This window comes from Bos mutus, chromosome 17 (assembly GCF_027580195.1).
Source record: "Bos mutus isolate GX-2022 chromosome 17, NWIPB_WYAK_1.1, whole genome shotgun sequence".
Taxonomy (NCBI): domain Eukaryota; kingdom Metazoa; phylum Chordata; class Mammalia; order Artiodactyla; family Bovidae; genus Bos; species Bos mutus.
The window spans coordinates 37699571-37723878 of record NC_091633.1 but is presented as its reverse complement, the minus strand read 5'-3'; the positions used below and the strand labels follow the sequence as shown (position 1 = coordinate 37723878).

The following is a 24308-nucleotide window of genomic DNA, read 5'->3' as shown; positions in this document are numbered from 1 at the left end:
TCTCAATGAGACACTCAGACAATTACTGATTGACAATCTCACTTGGAGAAGAAGATTAACATTAACATAAAATAGGCCCAGGTCCATCTGCTTTTTGTTCTTTAATTTTTTTCTTTTCATCTTACACTATGTCCTTAAATAGTGAGCCTATCTCAAATTTCCTTGAAAGGGCCTAACTAACTTTTTAAACATCCTTTTAATCATTCTCTTTGTATTTTCTGCATGCCTTAGCTTATTCTGCATCTTTACAGACTCTATCTTTGAGGTTTATCCCATTCTTATATAGTATTTATTCTTAATTATGTCCTACTCTTAATTTTTAAATATGCCTTTTAAAAATCTTTGAGTTCTTCAGAAAGCAATCCCTAAAATATTAAAGAATTGTTTCGTATTAATTCATGACAAATATTTTCTAAATAAAAAAGGATGCAATAAAGGGGTAGAAGAAAAGATGAGAGACTAACTTTGCTGAGCACAGTAAAGGCTCTGGGAAGTTTAAACTATTTTTAAAAATCACTATTTCTGTTCAAATTTATGCCACACCGTCCATCTGAAATTCTGGCCATGAACTGTATTCTAAACACTAACAAATCTGGAAGACACAATTAATTACTTACAATCACAAAGAGACCATGGTTTGAAAAGCCAATAGCAAAAACTCTATCCCTATCTGTAAGATGAAAATAACACTTGTTTCATAAGACTATAATAAGATTAAACATACTGTTCATAAAGCTGGCCCAGAGCATGTTCTCAGGAATTTCATCCATCCATTCAAAAAACATTCAGTAAATAACAAGATCCCAGGTGAAGTCATTTGGTGAAGGCCAAACAATAGGCCCTTCCTCTTTAAAGGCGCAGGGACGTGGCCAAGTTGCCATGGAACCTGCTTTGGTGTCTGGCTCAGGCTGGACAGATCCCATCAACACGTCATGGTTTTAATACCTTCCCTCCAAAATAATCTGCGCCTTACTTTTCCCACCTTGTAACAACTGAAGGTATTGCTGTAACTATTTTTTAATCCAACACGTTGTATTAAAGTAATATATGCCTTCTTCATATACTACTGTCCTCTACTAAACCAGTTAGAAAAATTAGCTTCCCAATTTTATTTGTATTATATCCCCCTTACTAAATTGTTGAGTTTAATGGATAAATATAAGAATGTAAGAAGAGTCCTAAAGTTCTAAAACTCAAGAAACACACTCAAACTAGAATAGTTTACTTTTCATATAATTGTTTTGACAAATACTTTGTCTCAAAGAAAATAAGGAAATAAGGTAAATCAATCTTACATTTAAAGATTAAAGGTTAAATCTGACTCAGAGAAAGACTCTCCATATTGCTAATTCTAATAAGATGAAAAGTAACAAAAGGAGACCGACCATGCAAAATGCAGGATTATACTATTAAGAATTTTCAAGAGGAAAGGGACCTTCTTCTCTCAAGTTTCCATACAAGTAGTCCCCTCCTTCTCCACACACAAACACACACGCAATTGTCAAACAAGCCAAAGCTAGAAATAGCTATGAAGATAAAGGTCAAATTACATGAGAGAATTTTTTAAAAGAAACATAACCAATAGGAAAAAATGAAAATATATAAAGACATACAGCAAGTATCAAAATATATGTATTATTAGGCAGTAGATTAATTTCATTTCTAATTCAAAATAAAGACTGTTCATCAAGTGTTATGTTTCAAAAAGTAATTTTTTAAATAGAGGTATTATTTGACTCTGTTACTCTCTTCCATTTCCTATTTATGTTATGACCATCTATAAATCTATGAATTGTTTTCTATTTGCAAAATGATTCAGCTCAGAAAGCAGAATGAGACTGGTCATTCAGTAGTCTCTCCCACCCACCCTTGCAGACATCACATCACAAAGACTATGACTCACTTTGTCATACAGTTTCTATCCTTTCAAGAGTTTTAAGATTGTTGTGATGAATACTGGCTCATAAATCTGAATGAATATTAGGATGAAATTATTTGTGCCATTTCCTCACAGCCAAAAGGGATATTAACAATGGTACCAGACAGTTCTTAATCCTAATTTATAAAATGATTCACAGCTTTTAGAAAGAGAGAAAGAGACAGAGGGAAAGAAAGGGATTTAAGGATTAAATATGACTCAAGTATGAACTCTCAGATCTATGGTTTTTAATTAGAAGATTACAGCTAGTTCTGAAATTGGCTAGAAATGTTGACATGTTATTCATTAGCTGAAAAGAAAAACTTCCACAATAAAAATTAATCCTAACGAAATGATTGTGTTTTACCTTTATTGCTTCCTTTGAATAATGTGAAAGGTGTCCACAGAAGGAACCACAGTGATGCTACGTTCAACTTATCTGCTCTGCGCACTTCATGCTGAAATGTATATGCTTATTTATTTAAAGTTCTAGCTCATTCAACAATACACATCGAACCTCTTCATGGGCCTCAGCATGGTCATTCATTTGAGTCCAGGGAATTCTGGAGTGCCTAAAGTCAGTCTCAGTCCTCAGAGTAGAAAAGAGAGCAAAGGACTACTGGGTAATGTTTAAATTTTTTAAAATCCTTGCCATCTAGAAAGTTCCAGTAAAACTGAGGGACAGGAGGTTAAAACACATCAAGCTATTAGAGAGAATTTTTCGATAATGCAGGAGGGGACAGACGGGTACAGGGCCATGTGAAAGCCACAGGGTCTGACGCAAAGCCTAGGACTGGGGTCAGGAAGGAAAACTAAGTGCACTTCAGCTCAAGGAAACGGCCTGAGTCAAGGCTAAGAGGAGAAGGATGTCAGAAGGCCATCAGAGAGGGAGTCAGAAGACTTGGCTCATTTGTGGGGTACACACTGAACTTAACACACATTCTTTAAGTAGACAGAGCTCGCAGTCCCAGTGCAGGAGATAGACATGTAAACAATTAATTACAAGAAAAACTGTTAAGTCTACAATACATCCCAACTACTATGGGGAAAAAAGCACAGACAGAAACAACCAAGTCTCCCTGGGAAGGTAGGGGAAAGTTTCACAAAGGAAAAGACCACTGAGCTGGCTCGTAAAAGATCTTTTCAGGGAAAAGTGAGAGTGGGAGGAGGGTGTGAGACAAGAATTGGTGTGATAAAGGATTTTCCAAAAACAAGGATCACCAAGTGGAAAAGCCAACTGTAATAGTGATGGTTCTGCCAGTTTAGAGACAATCACGAAGGCAGAGAGCGCTGGCAGCATCAGGGGAGTGTGGATCGTAAAGAGCTGAAACACTGAGCCGGTAGGTCATGCTTCAGAGGGAAAGTCTGGAGGGTCTGTTCATAGGTAAGAAAAGGACAGAGGAAACCAAGAGACAGGGCGAAGAAAAGTCACTGAGGCAGGGATGAATCCCAGGTGTCTAGTTTTGGAGACTAGAAGAAGAATTTCATTTCAGGCAGAAATTCAGTAGGAAGGGTGCCAGGTGGAGAAAATGATGCTATGTTCTGTCTTCTGTGGGATGAATTGAGGCTGCGGCAGTACATCTATCCTTTAGGCAGCAGGAACACGATACTAACACAGAGACAGAAAAGCAGAGAGAGTTGAAATGATCTGTGCTGAAAGATCACAAGTACTCAGAAAGATGGGAAGAGAGGCAAAAACAGAGCCTTGGGGGATACAACAGCAAAAGACCGAAGATAGGAGGGACCAGAGGAAAAGACGGTTGGAAGGGTGAGAGGAAACCGGGTTAATGTGCCAAGGAATTCTGGTGAGACAGAGGCAGACAATAGTGTGAAGCGTCAGAAATAGGGTGACACACTGGGTAAGTCCATGTGATTGAACTGGAAGACTGCCGGGGCCCAGAATGATTTAAGCAGAATACCAGAAGCACAATCCAGAGTTAGAAAGAGAAAAGGAGATGAAGTAGAAGAGAGTACAGGATTCTAGGATACCGGTCACAGAAAGACGAATGAACAATGCACAGCATACCTGAGGAATCTTCCATCACACAGTACATGGTAAATATCTTAGATGCTTTTTAAAGAAAACAATTCATAATGAGAGCTTTTAACTAATTATCCTGAGCAATGATTCATCTTTTTATAGACTACACCAAAATTGCTAAGAGCCAGCTTTTTAATATTTCAAATATGATTACATTTTTCCAAATATAATTGTTACATATAGTTATCTTCATTAAAAGGCTAAGTGCCTAATCGTATATGTTACTATACCAAGAGAACTGTAAACCTTGACCAGGCTTTGAACAGCATGTGGCCCCTGAGTAGTTACCCACATAGAATGTTCTCATCAGCAGCTCACTTTTAGTGAGAATTACCAAAGTAAAAGGTACAAGCCTTTTTATGATGTTTATTTATATGGAGAAGTCATGGTCCCTACCTTAAGATGCCAAATTTTCTCAAAGTGCATAAATCATGAACAGAGAAAATAACCCACTCACAGAATCCTAGCCAGATCATTACTACACTACACAAATTTCCTTTAAAAAGCAAAACAAAACAGGAAAATAAAAAAAACAACCTTCCCTCCCCACCCTCTGCAATATCCTAAAAAATCTGTGAACTTTACACTTTAGAATTCTATGGGATAATTTAATTTAGAGGGTAACTTAACTTGAGAAAGTAAGTAGCCCTTTGAAAATACAAATGCAGGCGACTTCTCTGGTATCCCAGCGACTAAGCCTCTGCACTCCCAACGGAGGGGCCTGGGTTCGATCCTGGTCAGGGAACTAGACCCCACCTGTGGCAACTAAGAGTTCACATGCAGCAACTAAGATCCAGAGCAGCCAAGTAAATAATTTTTTAAAAGAAAATCAAAATGCAAACACACACACACATTACTGATTACTGTAAATGAATGAGTATTAAGGATATACCAGTCAACTCAAAAGTCACCATATGCAGGAACAGTGACAGGGAACAACTGGGATGAGACATAAATTAAAACTGAATATTGGCTATCTGTTGCCTCTAGGCCCTCCAAATTTCTTCAAACTAAAAATATCCCACAGGAATTTAGAATGGGACTAATCCAGTTTCTAAGAACTATGTGGTATATGGCTCAATGGGTGAAGTTCCCTGGGAGTTGCCATTTTTCCTTTATTCCCTGCCTAAATTCCTATGGCCATAAATAACCTAGCTTAGAGAGAGAGAAAGCAATAGCTACCCCCCAACAATGGATGCCAGAGAAGGCAACGGCACCCCACTCCAGTACTCTTGCCTGGAAAATCCCATGGATGGAGGAGCCTGGTAGGCTGCAGACCATGGGGTCACAAAGAGTCGGACACGACTGAGCGACTTCCCTTTCACTTTTCACTTTCATGCATTGGAGAAGGAAATGGCAACCCACTCCAGTGTTCTTGCCTGGAGAATCCCAGGGACGGGGAGCCTGGTGGGCTGTCGTCTATGGGGTCGCACAGAGTCGGACACGACTGAAGTGACTTAGCAGCAGCAGCAATGGATGCAATAAGGGAACACTGAAAATCACGGTGCCACAACTGCATTTCCCATTGACGTGGTGGTGGCAGTTTAGTTGCTAAGTCATGTCGGACTCTTGCAACCCCATGCACTGTAACCCACCAGGCTCCTCTGTCCATGGGATTCTCCAGGCAAGAATACTGCAGCGGGTAGTCATTCCTTCTCCAGAGGATCTTCCCGATCTAGGGGTCAAACCCAGGTCTCCTGCATTGCAGGCAGATTCTTTACCAGCTGAGCCACCAGTGACATAATGAAAATTCCACAATGATAACTGTTACTTGAATTATTTTGTCAACAGCCAAACACTTGACAACATACAAGTTAAGCAGAAGACCTGGTTTCAGAGTGCAGAAAATGACAAGCTCAAAAACAAAATAGAACCAAGAATACTTGTTTGGAGAGGATATGGTAATGAGGTTAAGGTTCAAGTCCAAATGGGCTGACTTGTCTTGTTCCAATTCCCAGAAATAGAGTGGTTACCCCAGGCCAGTCTTACAGATGTTTGTTGTATGACAAAGGGGCCCAAGCAGGGGGTTTTGAAAAACAAGTAAAGGCAATGGCACGTGAGTAGTTACCTCCCTGTTCCACAGGCATCTTTGGCCAGAAAATAACAATTCTAATAATGCAAGACCTTATACTGCCTTTTTTCAATATCGCTGACAGTAATTTCTGAGAATCAATATGTAGATGAACAGTCAATTTTATAATTATAATGTATTGAGGATGATTCTTGTTTTGTCTATAACGTTTTTTCAAATTACACCTAAAAATCTCAGCTATCCATTTAAAACATCAGTAAGTCTGAACATAATGCTCAGAATCCACTTTTCATACCTCTGTCAAAATCCAATTATGGGATGGCCACTTTATAAACACAAAGAAAGCCCTCAAGGCATGTCACAAGAGGATATTGCCAGTTCTAGGCTGAAGTCATTTGGCACCAAACTCATTTTAAAAGGCTAAGGTGTGGTAATATCCATGACTCATGAATTGTCCTTTCATTGCTGAACCAATTACACGATTTCCACAATTAAATGAGCTATTGGGTTCTTACTTCATTTGTTTACTGCACACAAATGTCATTAGAGTAAACAGTATGCTTATTAAAGTAAATTGGTGGGATCCACTTGCCAGATATTACCCAAAAAAGGTGTATGTGTGTGGAGGGGGGAGAATCTGGTGTCATCAATCAAAAGTTCCATTGACATAAAGGAAGAGAAGAAAAGGTGGCTTTCTTCATTGCTCCAGGGGGTACAACCAGAGGCAACCTGTGGACTCATAAGAACTCCCCAGAGCGACTATGTCAATATTTTGAAGTGGAGGAAGCCTAAAAAGCCAGAACAGCAGGGATAGTCCGCAAGGGGGCAAGTGGGCAAGAATCGGCAGGTAAACTCAGGCAATCAGTTCCGCCTGTGGACCTCAATCTCGTCTTCTACAAGATGAAGCTGGTGAACAGTTCGTTTTTAATGACGGGGCTGCATGGAATATGTGCGGTGGCACAGAGGGTGGGAGTCAGACGGGATCCCAGCCCTGCTCCACTTGGGGGTGGGCAGGTCCCTCAGCCTCTTCAAGGCTCAGTGTCCTCTGGAGGCCGGAAGCCAGAGGAGTGTGGCAAGCAGGCGGTCACCTCCTGGGAGAAGACCCAAAGGTCGATCCAGCACTTCTAACTACCTTCGTTTTTTCCAAAATAAAAGCATCTGGAATAAATTTAATGCTAAAATGTACACAAGCAGCATACTTTGCCCTTATTATACTCCACCACATGTTGAACGTGCTGCCTGGGATAAAATGTGTTCTCTTCCGAATGTTTTCACGTGGTTTCAGTACTTCAGGGCATATACTTCTGTTACACATCCCCGTGGGCAAGTGGGACACCAAAGGGAAGGTGGATGTGCGGCACCCACGCTGGCCCTGTCTTTATCTCACTTTTACCAACACACTCGTGTCAAATACAGGTTATTTCAGGATTGTGAGAAAAGTGCAGGAAAGTGGGCCTTTTGAAACAATTGTGAAAACAATTCAAGAGAAAACCCGGGGAGAAACACAGGTGATCTCCAGCAAAAGTGGGAAGCTGGAAACGCTGTCCGCCCAGCCCCACACCGTCCTGCCCTATGTCCCTTCAGAACCTAGCCATGTCCCCTGCCCCTGACCAGCGCCCCACATTCATGCCACCGACTTCACAGCCTCCCCCCTCAACTCCAGCCCTGCTGGTCAGCTTTTGGGGAAGAAATCATGCACATACAATTTAATTCACACGAAATGTTAAAACCGGGTAACTGCTCCACTTGTCCTTCCAGAGGCACCCTCCACCCCGTACCCATGAGGAGCCGGGTCCAGGGTTTCCAGCACCCACCGAGGCTCAAGTCCCTCGTGGAAAACGGTGTAGGGCCGTTGGCTGTCATCACCACAGATGGAGACTGTGGATTCGGAGAGCACACTGCATTTGCATTTTAGAAACATCTGGACAGAGAGTTAATGCCAAAGGGATAAATCTCCAGTGATAGATTTTGGGTGTATGGACAAATGAGTTTGAGGGAGGGGGCCTTGGATTTTCCAATGTTTCAAATATGTCTAGATATCTGAACCTTAATTCGGTGGGAAGCTGTAGCAAGCATTAACAGCTTTTATTTCTCCACGTTTGCTGATCAGTTTTGCTCCTTTAGGGGAATGGAGGGGATATGGTTAAGAGGATACTGATATGGCATTGTTTTTCCTATGTATTTCTTACCCGTCTCCTCCTGGTTTTGTCAACTATCAGTACACGTTTGATATGTCAGGGGAAAAAAAAAAAAACACTGTCCTTAATTAAACATATGTCCAGGTTGGCCTATACAAAAGTCATTTAAATTGATCATTTTCAGGTTTCTATTCTTGTCAGTCTACCACCTGGTACAAGGTGATTTTTAAAAATCAGTGCTCTCCACAAGTCTGGATGAGTACTCTACTCTCTACCTTTAAAGGTCTTGAGCTAGTTATCAGGTTGGCTGGGTTTCTCAGCCTTAACACTATTAACATTAACGGTCAGAACATTTTTAATTTTTTTGCTGAGCGATTAGGGAGGTATTCTGTGCACTGTAACATCCCTGGCCTCTACTTAGCAAATGCCAGTAGCACCCTTCCAGGCATGAGTGAAAACATCTCCAGGCACTGCCAAATGTCCCCTGGAGAGTATCAATCCTATTTCAGACCATGAAGTTAAAATAAGAATACAGTAATGATGGCCCAGCCCCAAACTGGGAATAAAAAGTTAATAGTTGTGTTTAAAAGGGTGGTAATGTAATATGCAATTCAGAATTATCCTTACTAACTCCCATACATGCCTGTGTGCTCAGTCACGTCTGATTTTCTGCGACCCCCTGGACTGTGCCTGCCAGGCTCCTCCACTCATGGGATTTCCCAGGCAAGAATACTGGAGTTGGTTGCCATTCCCTTTTCCAGGGGATCTACCCAATCCAGGGATTGAACGAGTGTCTCCTGCATCTCCTATATTGGCAGGCGGATTCCTTACCACTGCGCCACCTGGAAAGCCCAGCCCCTATACAGTTTTGTTTTAAAGGAAATAGGGTATTGAGAAGGCAAAGAAAATACCTGCAACTCATAAAATGTCTGGAAGAAAATGTACTAAAGGAAGCTCCAGTATAAACCTAATCTGGGGGAAGAGTTCTGTCTTCTCGTCAAAGAACAAACTACTTTTTGTGATACTAGAAAAGAGCAAAATTAATTGGGACATATGTGCACCTTGCCCTGTTCAGCTGGGCTACCCTGGCAGCAAGCACAGAATAAACCCCACACAGAAAGATAATTTTGTGAAACCTAGTTACCAAAATAGAGAAAGAGCACTAACCAATATATTGGGCTACAAGCATCTTTTCAGTTTTACTGGATAATGTAAGTGGTTAAGAAAATTGTTTAATTATGGCAGGCCCGAAAAAAGTTACAGACCTGAATCCTTTGCTTGTTGCTATTTTGAAATCAATAAAGACCAATTCTTATGAAGGGACATTTCCCATTACTGAATTTGTCAGCTAGGTTTGGCTGCAGAGTTTTCTCCTCTTCCTAACTCTCATCCCAGAGTGAGAGCTTGCTAAATTCCTTCAGTGTCCGACTCTTTGGGACCCTAGGGACGGTAGCCCACTAGGCTCCTCTGTCCATGGGGAGTCTCCAGGCAAGAATACTGGAGCGGGGTGCCATTTCCTTCTCCAGGGGATCTTTCCAACACAGGGATCCAATCCACACCTCTTACATCCCAGGCACTGGCAGGTGGGATCTTTACCACCAGTACCACCTGGAGAGCCCCAAAGGACGCACTATTAGCATCACAAGGTAAAGAAGGCCTCTTGCGGAACTTGGGCAAAAAAAAAAAAAAAAAAAGAGGATCAAGTTTTCCACCTGAAAACCATTATGGAAGGAATGGCAGAACAAACAGCTTTCAAAACATGTTTTACCTACTTACAGGATGACAGTTTAAAAATATCTGATCTCTTTGTCTCACTTCAAACTCATCTGTTTTTATCAGCCCATTTTATACCTCTTTCCTTCCTCTTTCTCTAGACCAGCGGGTTCTCAAACTGTGCTCTCAGATCAGCATCACCTGGGAAGTAGTTAGAAATGCAAATGAGGCCCCACTCCAGACCTAAGCGATCTGAAACTCTGGGAGATGGTTCAGCCATGAATCACACAACACACACACCTTCCAGGTGATTCTTATGCACTCTTAGTTTGACAACCAACGCCTCAGACCAATCTTATTGCTATTACCACAGATACATCATTATTATTTTTACAGAAAATGCAACTGTAGACTAGTAAATTGAGTCCTCTGCGCACTTCAAATTCTCATTTGATCCTCAAACCTGATGCAAGGTATCTTTCCAACAAGGACCTTTTAGTTGGTCTGCGGTCCCTCCTGGCTTTGCCCCGGAGACAACGGGCATCCCATAGAAGCGGTCGGAACTTCAGGCTCGGGGCGCGGGCGGCACCTCGCTGAGCCGCTCACCTCTGCTCAGCCGCCGGGCACCCCCGACGCGACAGGTTGTCTGCGCCCAGGGAGCCGCCCGCAAAGCCCGGGCACCGGGGGCTCGGGGCCCAGGGGACTGGCTTTGCTGAGCAGCCGGCACACTCCAAAGCCTGGAGGAGCGTCTACCGCCACCGCAGCTCGGGGCAGGAGGGGGGCGAGTGGTGAGCCCGAAACCGCCGAGGGCCGAGCGGAGAGAAACCACAAGTCCCACCGGGGTCACAGTGAAGAGGAAGAAGGAGCGCGGAGGCTGGAAGGCAGGGGCGGGGGAGAGAACCGCAGGGGACGAAGACGGCACCGGGGAAGACCTGGGGAGCACTCACTGTGTGGGTCGCTCTTCTCGCGGACCCCGTCCACTCGGCCGTCGGGGTGGATGCGCAGGAAGAAGCCCCCGTTCTTGCAGTACAGCCGCTTGGGGTCCTTGAAGTGGCCCGGCGGGAAAGCGCCGCTGCCGCCGTCCTCCGGCAGGGCTGGCAGCGTGGTGATGCTCCCGGCGGCCATGGCCCCACCAAGGCCCTGGCGGGGTCCCCGAGCCCCTGGAGCCGCGCGGGGAGCCGCCGCGCCCCGGCCCCGGCCTCCGACGCGCTCCGCGGCGCGGCCCCGGCCCCGGCCCCCCAGCCTCCCTCCCCGCGGCACGCGGCCGCGCCCGCGAGCCCCCAGCCTCGAGCTGTTCGGCCGCTTCCCTCTCCGCCTGCCCTAGAGCGCGGGGAGCCCGGCGGTCCGGGATCGGGGGGTGAGGGCTGGATGCCTCTGCGGCCGCCGCTCTTGGGAGGGCCGCCTCCCTAAGCCGCAGCACCCGGGATCCGCGGGCACCGCGTCCGCCGGTCTGCTACCCGCTGGGCCGCGGCGTCACATCTAATACGTCTCCACCCCCAGACGCCCACGACCCCCCACGCCCCCCGCCCGCCTCCCTTCCGGCGCACCGCCCCCTACTCGCTCCGGGTTTTCTGGGGCGGGTGTCTGGGTCGGGCGCTCGGGCCGCAGGACGCAAGCGCGCGACATCCGTGCCCCGGGAGCCCGAGGGGGAGAGCCAGGGCCGGGGGAGGTGCGGGGACGCGGCGGGAGGCCCTGGTCCAGGCCTCCGCCGCTTTAGGGGCTCAACCCCGCCGGTTCCCCAGAAGTCGCCCCAGCCCAGCTCCGCGCAGCCCAAACCACGTTTCGACTTTCTCTACATTGCGGAGCTTTCGCTGAGCAACCAGCCGTGACTCAACTTTTCAAACTTTAAATGCAATTTTCTCCCCCAGTCTTTTTCTCTGCCAGCGTCTGAAAGCGCAGCAACTATTTCCACCCCAAAGAAGTAGAGGAATTGAAGTCAGGGAGGATTGTGTGTCAAAATACGTTTTGAACGTCTCTAATTACCCAAAGACGAGGGGCACGCACTGGCACAAACTGTTAACATGGGAGGCGGAGGCTGAAGTATTTTACTAACAGGAGTGGGGAGAGAGGCCAGAGAAGGGGTTGAGTCGCAGAGAGGAAAAGATTTTTCTCTGACTAACCTGGAGATAGTCAACGTGCAAAGATGAAAATGGCCCTCAAATCCTTATCGCGATTGAAGCATGTTACTGTCTTGTTCTAGCTAAACTGTTAGGCACTTTTTGGAGGAAGGGTAGTTTATTGAAAATCCCAAACTACAAAATTGAGGTTAATTACACTTTATTTTTCAGTAGAATATAACAGGCACTACAGATTAGCAAAATACTCATCTTTAGAACTTCATATGCTGAGCATCTACGGTGTGCAAAGCATTCAGTAAGTGCAGTGGGAGATGCCCGATCAAACAGGGTCTTCTGGCACAGTGAAGGTGATACAAGGGGACCCAGAGTAACACAAATACTATGAACAGTAGAACAGGTCAAGGCCATAGACGAGTAAAAAGTTTCAGGAGATATCAGACAAGGAGTAATTCAGCTTGAGGATAGGCAGGAGTAAGGGAAAGCTTCTTGGAAGAAGTGAGAATACAGAAGTTCCTCTATTTAAGAACTTGTTTGCTTTCAAAAGATTATCCATGGTGCATTTGTTCATAAGGCTCTGAGATGGGTTTAACTCTAGACACATTTCTAGAATGTTAAATAGGAGTACGATTCTTTGGAGCTTTAAGAACCAAGGAATACTCTTCTCTGGGCTGATGGATGTTCTCGGACATCTGTCTCCAAAATGGACAGGTTTTAGCTGCGCTGAAAATCTGTTAAGACAAACAGCTCCCTTGCAGATCTCTGTGGGAATCCTCAGGGATGCTTAAAGTTACTGCAGCATGAATTGAGTTGCCACTTACTTTGAAGTCAAGTTAGACTTGAACAAGCTTTGAAATCCGTGCACAGAAACCTGAGTATTCCAAGAACAAAGGGATAAAAGCTAAGCCAAACTATTTATTTCACAGTAGTATCCAAAAATTTGGGGAACAGTTACAAGCAGTTAAGTAATGCGTATGCTTGGAGAAGGCATTAGCACCCCACTTCAGTACTCTTGCCTGGAAAATCCCATGGACGGAGGAGCCTGGTAGGCTGAAGTCCATGGGGTCGCTAAGAGTCCGACACGACTGAGTGACTTCACTTTCACTTTTCACTTTCATGCATTGGAGAAGGAAATGGCAACCCACTCCAGTGTTCTTGCCTGGAGAATCCCAGGGATAGGGAAGCCTGGTGGGCTGCCATCTATGGGGTCGCACAGAGTCCGACACGACTGAAGCAACTTAGCAGCAGCAACAGGAATGTGTATGCTAATGGACCACAGGTCCTGTGGAACTGCATCCCATGTACAATAACCTCTTGTTTCCTAGATCCTTGCAAAACCAGGAGAGGAGATACCACTGGAAATGGATAAGCCAGCTCTGGGAATCTAGGTCTCTAAGTCAAATAGCATTAATTCCAAGAAGACATCCTTAAGAAAGTTGTCTTATGTTCCTAACCAGACTCTTCTCAACACACACTTGTAGATACCACAAAGACAGACACAATATTCTTAGATGCAATCAATTTGCTCTCAGTTGAACCATGAGCAGTCAATTTACTTACACTCTCATTTTACCCAACTCTAAGGATGAATATAAAAGTAATTTTGAAAAAAAAACTAGAACCAATAGAATTCTATAAGATGACGGATACAAAACCCATTATTAAAAAAAAAATTAGGTTCCAGAATTTCCTTCTCAACACCAAGGTAAATTACTTTGGAATTAATAAGAATTGTTCAAAATCTAAATGATGAAAAGTACAAAGATGTAATGAGAACTTAAAAAATACTTAAGTGTTCCTGGATGGAAACATACAGTAAAATAACAATGTCAAATTAAACAATATTAGTTTAAAAACTTGGCACCATTTTAAAACTAAATAACAATATTATAAAATTCATTTGGACAAATAAATGTATAAGAACAGCACACTATTAAAAACTTAACATACATCATAGACTTAAATTTAAAAGTTAAAACTACAAACCCTCTTAGATAAAAACATAGGTATAAATCTTCATGACCTCGGATTAGGCAATGGTTTCTTAGATATGGCACTAGAGAGACAGCAACAAGAGAAAACAGATAGATTGTACTTCCTCCAAATCAAAAACTTCTGTGCACCGAGTTACACTACTGAGAAAATGAAAGGTGTCCAGAGAATGGGGAAAAAATTTTGCTAATCATATATATGATGAGAGTCTAGTCTCCAAAATATGTAAAGAATTGTTACAGCTCAACAGTTAAAAGACAGTCTAATTTAAAAGTGGGCAAAGTATTTGAATAGACATTCCTCCAAAGAACCTATAAAAATAACCAATAAGTACATGAAAAGATGTTCAATATAATTAGTCATTAGTAAAATGTGAATCAAAATCACAATGAGTCATCACTTCACACCCAATATGATAGCTATAATTTTTTTAAAAAAAAGGATAACAAGGGCTGTCAAGGGTGTAGAATAATTGGAACCTCAATACATTGCTGGGGGGGGGACATAAAATGGTATAGCCAATATATAGAACAGTCAGGCATTTCCTCAAAAAATTACAAAGTTTCACAATTTGGCCTATCAATTCCATTCATTAATTCTACATACACACATGAGAATTGAAACTATGTTCACACAAAAACAAACACATAAATGAGTGTTAGTAGCATCATTATTCATCATAGTCAAAAAGTAGAAACTACTCAAATGTCTGTCAACTGACAAATGGATAAACAAAATGTGGTATATCCATAAAATGGAATATTGTGTGTCTGTGTGTGTGTGTGTGTGTGTGTGTGTGTTAGTCGCTCAGTCGTGTCCTATTCTTTGCAACCCTATGGACTGTAGCCCGCCAGGCTTCTCTGTCCATGGAATTCTCCAGGCAAGAATACTGGAGTGGATTGCCATTCCCTTCTTCAGAGGAACTTCCCAACCCAGGGATCGAACCCTGGTCTCCTGCATCGCAGGCAGATAAAAAGAAATAAAGTACCCATACATGGTAAAACATAGATGAACCTTGTAACAGTGAAGGCAGAAAAGCCAGATAGAAAAACACAATTCCATGTATACAAAAAAAAAAAAGGTAAATAATCCACCTGCTATGTGGGAGACCTGGGTTCAATTCCTGGGTTGGGAAGATACCCTTGAGAAGGGAATGGCAACGCACTCCAGTATTCTTGCCTGGAGAATCCCATGGACAGAGGAGCCTGTTGGGCTACAGTCCATGGGGTCACAAAGAGTCAAACACGACTGAGCAACTTTTGCTTCAGGTATACAAAATGTCAAGAATAGAGAAAAATCCACAGAGATACAAAGCAGATGAGTGGCTGCCAAGGGGTGGGAGAGGAGGCAGCTGAGGAGTGACCACTAGTGGGGGTGATGGAAAAGCTCTGGAGTTAAGATAATGGTGATGGTTGCACAACTTTGTGAAAATACTAAAATAACACTCAGCTATATACTTTAAAATGGTGAATTTTATGGTATGTGAATTATATCTTAGAAAAAATAAAGAAATGCATGTTGAAATAAAAATGGAAATATTCTCCTATGAAATTGAGAGAAAAAAAGAAATAATATTAACTCAGGTTACCAAAAAACAGGATGAATGGGAAACTTCATGAACTGCCAGATGGGAGGATAAATTATTGTAGCGTTTTGAAAAGGCAATGTGTGCATCACATTCTTAAATTTTTGAAATTATGTAAATTTAATGTGGGCCAACAGTTTTAGTGTAAGAAATTTACTCTCAAGAAAAAAAATCACATATGTATATATTTAGCAACCCTGGTATTCAGTGAATTGATCATAATGAGAAAAAATGAAGGATAATATAAATAATTAAAGATGAACAAATTAATTTTAGTAAATCATGTTATAGTCATAGAAACCAATGTGTTCCATGAAGCCACATAGACAGTTTTATAATAGAATACAAATGCTTATAATATATTGTGAATTGAAAGTAGTTTGCAAAACTATAGAATAATAATCCATTTGTTAAATTTGTTAAAGCCCATATTAGAATGAGATATATTAAAATGTTAGTACTGATTACCTCGGATAGTCAAATTATTTTTATTTTCTAAAAATAATCTCTGGCTACTCACTACTACATAAAACTTATTATCTAAAATTGTATCTTATTTATTCATTTCCTTATATGTTATCAGTCATCCCACTTCAATAGAATATAAAGTGCTTTAAAGGAAGAGATCTTTTTGCCCTAAACATTGCTGTGTTCTTGGACCTAGTGGCAATAAGCAGAGTCTGAACTAATATATACTAAATGAACACATGCACTAGTTTCATTTTAGAAAGCTCTTTTGAAAAACCAGACTTTTTATCTACATTATGCATGGGTGTGATCAATGACAGTGGAACTCTAAATGTTAACCAGTTTTGAAAGAAATCACACTAACCCCATTTCCTTATGAAAGTTTACTAAAATACATAAATTACTGACTTCCAAAGCCTAGTATATCAGAAATCATCTAACCAGTTCTTGAGTCACCACATGACCATCAGCAGAGTGAGCGCCTCTATTCCATCTCCACGAGAGGCAGGAAAAGGTTATTGTTAACCTTCCCTCCTACATGGCAGGTTCTGGTCTCAGAATAATGATTTGTGCTTTATGTGGATTTTGTGTCCTTGATTTCTTAAAACAGGTAAGTAACAACAAACATACCGAAGTTCCTGAAATAGCCAAGAAGCTTAATTATGCCACCTCAGGGCATTTTATTTTTAAATATTGTACTGTCACTCTAAACAGACAGTCAAGCTACAATCATGCACTGTTTTCAGGCATCTATGACTGTATTAATCAAGTGATCAGTCTCCTCTCATAAGCTCTATGATTTTGCCTTCCCAGAATCAACTCCTAAAATCAGAAAAATAAAAACTTCACTATGTCTTTTACCCTTAAATTATCTTGGGCTTCCCTGAGGACCACTGGACAACTACAATGCCTTTTATTTTTACCTACTAAAGAGAGGGATGCTAGAAGTAATATGTTCTATGTTTTTTAATTAGCTCTATACAAAGAATTGATGCTTTTGAACTGTGGTGTTGGAGAAGACTCTTGAGAGTCCCTTGGACTGCAAGGAGATCCAACCAGTCCATTCTGAAGGAGATCAGCCCTGGGATTTCTTTGGAAGGAATGATGCTAAAGCTGAAACTCCAGTACTTTGGCCACCTCATGCGAAGGGTTGACTCATTGGAAAAGACTGTGATGCTGGGAGGGATTGGGGGCAGGAGGAAAAGGGGACGACAGAGGATGAGAAGGCTGGATGCCATCACTGACTCGATGGACGTGAGTCTGAGTGAACTCTCGGAGTTGGTGATGGACAGGGAGGCCTGGCGTGCTGCAATTCATGGGGTCGCAAAGAGTCGGACACGACTGAGCGACTGATCTGATCTGATACTATAGTAAGAGTTGGATGGAGAAAGCTATTAAATCAGAGGAGCTCAGCCTTCCTTGTATTAATTTCATTCAAATAAATTGTTGTTAATAATGAATACATTTCAAAGATGCCCCTTACAGAAAGGCCCTTTCTTTATGTTATGCTTTATCTTCTGTGTGGTCTGCTCAGGTTGGAGAGATTCCAATTACCTTGTCCATCTATTCTTTATTTGAAATTAAAGGGGGGCATCCTGACTGTCAATACAAGGCAGTTTTGTTGGTTTTTTTTAATGGGCAAAATACAGGAGGAAAAAAACCCTTGTCATTTTAAAGCAACAGTGCAAGAAGTGGGAACCTGAATTTACCTTTGGGACAGACTGCTCCTTGATTTTGGGAAAGCTATATGAATGAACCCTTCAATTACATAAATTTAACACAAGTACCCCCTCCAGTGCCACAGCTCCCTGCTCTAAACCAAGTCAAAACACAAATGACAAGCTGGGAAATTATACATTATCTGTGAATCAAAGTTAATCTAAAATACAAAGAGACCTTAAGTATTAGTGAGAAAACACAGGCAAAGGCCCACGAACAAGTAGTTCATAGAAAAAGAAATACAAATAAAATATAAAACATGGGAGTGAAAGAAATGCAAATTAAACCTAGAATCAGATATAGTGGTCTAGTTCTCAGATGGGCACAGAGACATACATATAGAAATCTCACAGAAAAACAGGAGTGAACTTTTTGGTCAATACACACACTTCAGCTTTGCTTGTGGTTGCAACAGACTGGAAATAAACAATAAAATAGGGGCTTCCCTGGTAGCTCAGCTGGTAAAGAATACGCCTGCAGTACAGGATACCCTGGTTCAATTCCTAGGTTGGGAAGATCCCCTAGAGAAGGGATAGGCTATCCACTCCAGTATTCTTGGGCTTCCCTGGTGGTTCAGATGGTAAAAAATCTGCCTGAAATGCAGGAGACCTGGGTTTGACCCCTGGGTTGGGAACAGAACAGCTGCCCACTCCAGTATTCTGGCCTGGAGAATCCCATGGTAATAGGAACCTGGTGGGCTATACAGTCCATGAGGTCTCAAAGAGTCAGACATGACTTAGTAACTAACCCATCACCACCCACCCCAAAATTCCACAAAGGCACATTGAGATTCCTCCATTCAGAAGATGTTCCTGGGCTTTTTAGGCAGCCAATGTCTTATAATTGGTTTCCCATTTCTTAATTTGTCATTTCTATAAAATGAAGAAGTATGTTTTTAATATGGGTTTAAGGATGTTTTACTTTTAAACATTTTTATTGATAACTTGAATTAGGTTTCTTTTTGTTGTTGGGTTTTAATTAAAGATTAATTTTGTATAGTAATACTAAGTTATATAATATCTCTGTAGAAAATGAAAGCATTACAGATAATGGTGAGAGTATCCCTTGGACTCAACCCCCAATCCCAGGCACTTCCCACTTCTCCCCAGATCAAACCATTTTTCTCAGTTTGGTCATCATTTCAAATTTTCCTTTGTGCATTTACATATGTATGTATACCATAGAAAACACACAGTATTATTTAGTATGAGTGCATGTGTGCGTGCTCAGTTGTGTCTGACTCTTTTGTGACCCCATGGACTATAGCCTGCCAGGCTCCTCTGTCCATGGGATTTTCCAGGCAAGAATACTGGAGTGAGTTGCCATTTCCTCCTCCAGGGGATCTTCCCCACCCAGGGATCGAACCCATGTCTTCTGCATTGACAGACAGTTTCTTTACCAATGTGCCACCTGGGAAGCCCAATGAGTATATGTATCTTTACTTAAATGCTATCATTTTTCCTTAACTCTCAGTAACTTGTTTTTGCTCAATGTATGTATTAGAATTCTTTATGTCATAACTAAACATGAATCTGCTTTGCTCATTTTAATGGCTACAGGGTATTCCCAAGGAATATATCCATAGTACTTAACCATTCCCTGACTGATGTACATTTAGGCTGTCCACAAATCTTGGCCATTACAAACAGTGGTGTAGGATCCTTCTTTGTACTTGTCTCCATGCTCATATATTCAACTTGTTCTCCAGAGCTGTTATCTAGTGATGGATTTATTGGGTTCCTGCATTTTCAATTTTAATTTTAAAAGACACTGCCAAATTCACCTCCAAAGTGACAGTACTATGTTATATTCTTACCAATGAACAGTGCTCATGCCTTTATAGAGGTGCCATTCTTGTTAAAATTTTGGCATCATAAAGCTGGGAATGCCAATTTAGTACAGATGATGAAATAAAAATTTAAAAGCCTTTTTACAAGTTATAAGTGTTAAGATAAAATTAGCAGATATAGTAAAATTCTACTTCTAAGTTTAAAAAAGAATAAATTGAGCAAGTATAGCATGGCAAAATCTGGTTAGAGAAAAGTCAATTAAAAAAGATGACAAAGGGACTGCCCTGGTGGTCCAGTGGCTAAGACTCTGTGCTCCCAGTGCAGGGGGCCCAGGTTTGATTCCTGGTCAGGGAACCATATTCCACATGCTGAAACTAAGACCTGGTACACTCAAATAAATAAATATATTAAAAAAAAAAAAGATGACATGAAAGTTAAAAATTCAATCGCCTAATCCCAGGCCTACAATACTCATGTAAATCTATACCTAAGGAGATCAGTTTTGTTGGTATACCAAAAAAAGAAAAATAAAAGATCACATGATTAGTAGAAACCAATAGGTAAATAACTGCCCCCAAAGTTACCATAACTGGGCTTCATTAATAGATGTTTAATGAGCAGATGATAAAAGGGCATAATTTCTCTGAACTTTGAACACATCACATATGGAATGTTAATATCTTAAGGAGACATTGACAAGACAGTTTTCAGGACAGGGCAACATCGATTACCATAATCATGTATTGTGTTAATCATGCAAATTCCTACTTTTCATCAGTTTTTTTTATGGAAAGGCTGAATAAAAGTGCATTACAGCAAGAAGTTGCAAAAACAATCTTACTTCAGTTTTCCAGAGAGAGTTTCTGCATATTACGAACCTGTGTTAGCCTTTCTAGATACCAAACAGACTACCATAGAGTTCTTCCATCTCTACAGTTCTAAGATTCTTTATCTTTTTCTGGAAATATTTCTGTTTTCCCAGAAATGTTCCCAGACATCAATAACTTTAACCTGACCACATATGGTAATGTGTATCAAATTTAGAAATATTTTAAACTCCAAACCACCAAACCTGGCTGATTATAGCCAATGTTTATTTATGCTCAGAAGAGAGGAGTAATATTTTTCTCTTTCATCACAGAAGCATCAGCTTTATCTGTGGTAGCTTTATCTGTATCTGCCAAAACTATGACTTTCTTTGTAATTCTTTAGCCAATGACCTCAAGCCTGACCTATAGCAGTCATCTCCCTGGAGATGAAAAAGGTCATTTAGACACTTCACCCCCTAGTCATTAGGAGAATACGAAATTTCATCCCAAATTAGTGTTCCTAAAGGTTAAAGTCATCTCACAAAAGTAATACAGAAAGAAAGAGTAGTGATTAAAAAAAAAAAAAGCTGGAACCAGAATTGACTAGACTTAAAGGTTTCAAATGTTCTCTCAATATTCCTTCTATGATAGGAAAATGTATTTCATTAATTTAAACTTTCCAAAACAATATGCTGTCTGAAAAACTAATGTTTTGACCAACAGTTTACTAATAGAATAATGAAGTTATAGTAAAGATTCTGTTTGCTGCTGCTAAGCCGCGTCAGTCTTGTCTGACTCTGTACCACCCCATAGACAGCAGCCCACCAGGCTCCCCCGTCCTTGGGATTCTCCAGGCAAGAACACTGGAGTGGGTTGCCATTTCCTTCTCCAAGGCATGAAAGTGAAAAGTGAAAGTGAAGTCGCTCGGTCGTGTCTGACTCCTAGCGACCCCATGGACTGCAGCGCACCAGGCTCCTGGAGGACATCCATGGGATTTTCCAGGCAAGAGTACGGGAGTGGGGTGCCATTGTTTAAAACCATTATAATTCAAGGAGGCTGAGATAAAGTTAATGTTTTCACTATTCATGTAAAAGGCTAAACAAGTTAGGAAAAGCATATTGACTATTACAAGGATGACTATTTTAAAACTTTAGTGTTATGGATATGTACAAAGAGCAAAAGAGTACTAACTTCCCTTTTTTTGTGTTTATTTACTATAGAGCATCTGGACATCCCTCTACCTTGCATGTCTATTTAGAAAGACAATTTGAGGGAATTTGCCTATTAAAAGACAGAAGAGCTTAAAATTATAAAAATGAGCAGCACATGTCACTTAAAAGGACAAAACTAGTTGTACCAGGAGCTAGATCTTTATGTTAATTGATCCCTGAATTTAGCTCTAATGTTTCTGGCAGACAAGGCAATAAGAAGTAAGATTCTCAAATGTGTGCTATTTGATAAAAGCTCAGTGAAAAGTAACCTCTTTCCTGGAATCAATTCTCTTAAAAACCTGTCCAGTGGCTCTTTATGAAAGGAGTATGGGACTTCCCTCGTGGTCCAGTGGTTAAGACTTTGAGCTTCCATGCAGGGGGCATGGGTTCAATCCCCAGTCAAGGAACAAAGATCCTATATGCCACGGGGTTATCAGTTTTGTTGGTATACCGAAAAAAGAAAAATAAAAGATCATGTGATTAGTAGAAACCAATAGGTAAATAATTGCCCCCAAAGTTACCATAACTGGGCTTCATTAATACATGCTTAGTGTGCAGATGATAAAAGGGTATAATTTCTCTGAACTTTGAACACATCACATATGGAATGTTAATATCTTAAGGAGACATTTACAAGACAGTTTTGGGGCAAAGCCAAAAAAAGAAAAAAAGAAATAAAAGGAGCAGTAAGGGTCAATATTTTGAACTATAATAATGTTCTTCATCATTTTCTTAATTTTTTCATGCATATTTTTTGTAGGTCTTTTCCTTCTCTTGTGTTTCTTGCCTAGAGAAGTTCCTTTTGCACTTGTAGAGCTTGTTTGGTGGTGCTGAATTATCTTAACTTTTGCTTGTCTATAAAACTTTCAATTTCTCTATCAAATTTGAACAAGAGTCTTGTTGGGTAGTGTATTCTTGGTTGTAGTTTCTTCCCCTTCATCACCTTAAAAATATTGTGCCAGTCCCTCTGGCTTGTAGAGTTTCTATTGAAAAATCAGCTGATAACCTTATGGGAGTTCCCTTGTATGCTCTTTGTCATTTTTTCCTGTTGCTTTTAATAATTTATCTTTGTCTTTAATTTTTGTCAGTTTGAGTACTATGTGTCTCAGTGTGTTCCTCCTTGGGTTTATCCAGCCTAGGACTCTGCACTTTCTGGACTTGGTTGACTATTTCCTTTCCCAGGTTAAGGAAGTTTTCAGCTATTATCTCTTCAAATATTTTCTTTTAGGTCCTTTCTCTCTTCTCCTTCTGAGACCCCTGTAATGTGAATGTTGGTGTGTTTAATGTTGTCCCAGAGGTCTCTTTGGGCTGTCTTAATTTCTTTTCATTCCTACATATCAGTAATTACCCTAAATGTAAACGGATTAAATGCACCACCGAGACTGGCTCAGTGGATACAAAAACAGGACCCGTATATATGCTGTCTACAAGAGACCCACTTTAGACCTAGTAACATTTACAGACTCAAAGTAAGGGGATGGGAGAAGGTATTCCATGCAAAAGGAAATCAAAAGACAGCTGGAATAGCAATACTCATATTGGACAAAATAGACTTTAAAACAAAGACTTAGACAAAGAAAGATACTACATAATGATCAAGGGTTCAATCCAAGAAGATACAGCATTTATAAATATATATGCCCACAAAGTTCTGTCTAGTCAAAGCTATGGTTTTTCAAATAGTCATGTATGGATGCGAGAGTTGGACCATAACTGAGCCCCGAAGGATTGATGCTTTTGAACTGTGGTGTTGGAGAAGACTCCTGAGAGTCCCTTGGACTGCAAGGAAATCAAACCAGTCAATCCTAAAGAAAATCAGTCCCAAATATTCATTGCAAGGACTGACGCTGAAGCTGAAACTCCAATACTTTGGCTACCTAATGCAAAAAACTGACACCTTAGAAAAGTCCCTGATGCTGGGAAAGTTTGAAGGCAGGAGGAGAAGGGAACATCAGAGGATGAGATGGTTGGATGGCATCACCGACTTGATGGACATGAGTTTGAGCAAGCTTTGGGAGTTGGTGATGGACAGGGAAGCCTGGCGTGCTGCAGTTCATGGGGTCACAAAGAGTCAGACACGACTGAGCAACTGAACTGAAATATATATGCACCCAACAGAGGGGCATAAATATGTGAGGCAAATACTAACAACCTAAAGGGAGAAATTGATGGGAACACAATAATAGTGGGGGACTTTAACACCCCACTTTCATCAATGGACAGATCATCCAGCAGAAAATAACAAGAAAACAAAGGCCTTAAATGACACTTTAGACCAGTTCAACTTAATGGGTATTTATAGAATATTCCATCCAAAAGCAGCAGACTATACATTCTTCTCAAGTGCACACGGAACATTCTCCAGTGTTGACCATATGCTGGGCCACAAGGTGAGCCTTGGTAAATTCAAGAAAACTGAAATCATATCAGTCATTTTTTCTGAGCACAACACTATGAGATTAGAAATAAACTACCAAAAAAAAATAGGAGGAGAGGCTTCCCTGATGGCTCAGACAGTAAATAATCTGCTTGCAATGCAGGAGACCCAGGTTCCATCCTTGGATCAGGAAGATCCCCCTGGAGAAGGAAATGGCAACCCACTCCAGTATTCTTGCCTGGGAAATTCCATGATCAAAGGAGCCTGGTGGGCTGCAGTCCATGAGGTCACAATGAGTCGGACATGACTGAGTGACTAACACTGGTCACAAGAAAAAAACTATAAAAACACAAACACGTGAAGACTAAACAATAAGCTACTAAACAACTAATAGATCACTGATACCTAGAGACAAGTGAAAATGAGAGCACAATGACCCA

The 24308-nt window shown here is 41.2% G+C and overlaps 1 protein-coding gene across 1 annotated transcript in view; it reads right to left on the bottom strand.

The window, feature by feature from the left end:
• FGF2 (fibroblast growth factor 2) overlaps positions 1-11326 on the bottom strand; it is a 53760-nt gene extending 42434 nt beyond the window's left edge. The window contains exon 1 of the mRNA XM_005899730.3: positions 10790-11326. Coding sequence (XP_005899792.1) covers positions 10790-10967 — 178 coding nt within the window. The 5' untranslated portion in view covers positions 10968-11326. The remainder of the gene's footprint in view (positions 1-10789) is intronic.
• Between the last annotated feature and the right edge of the window lie 12982 nt (positions 11327-24308).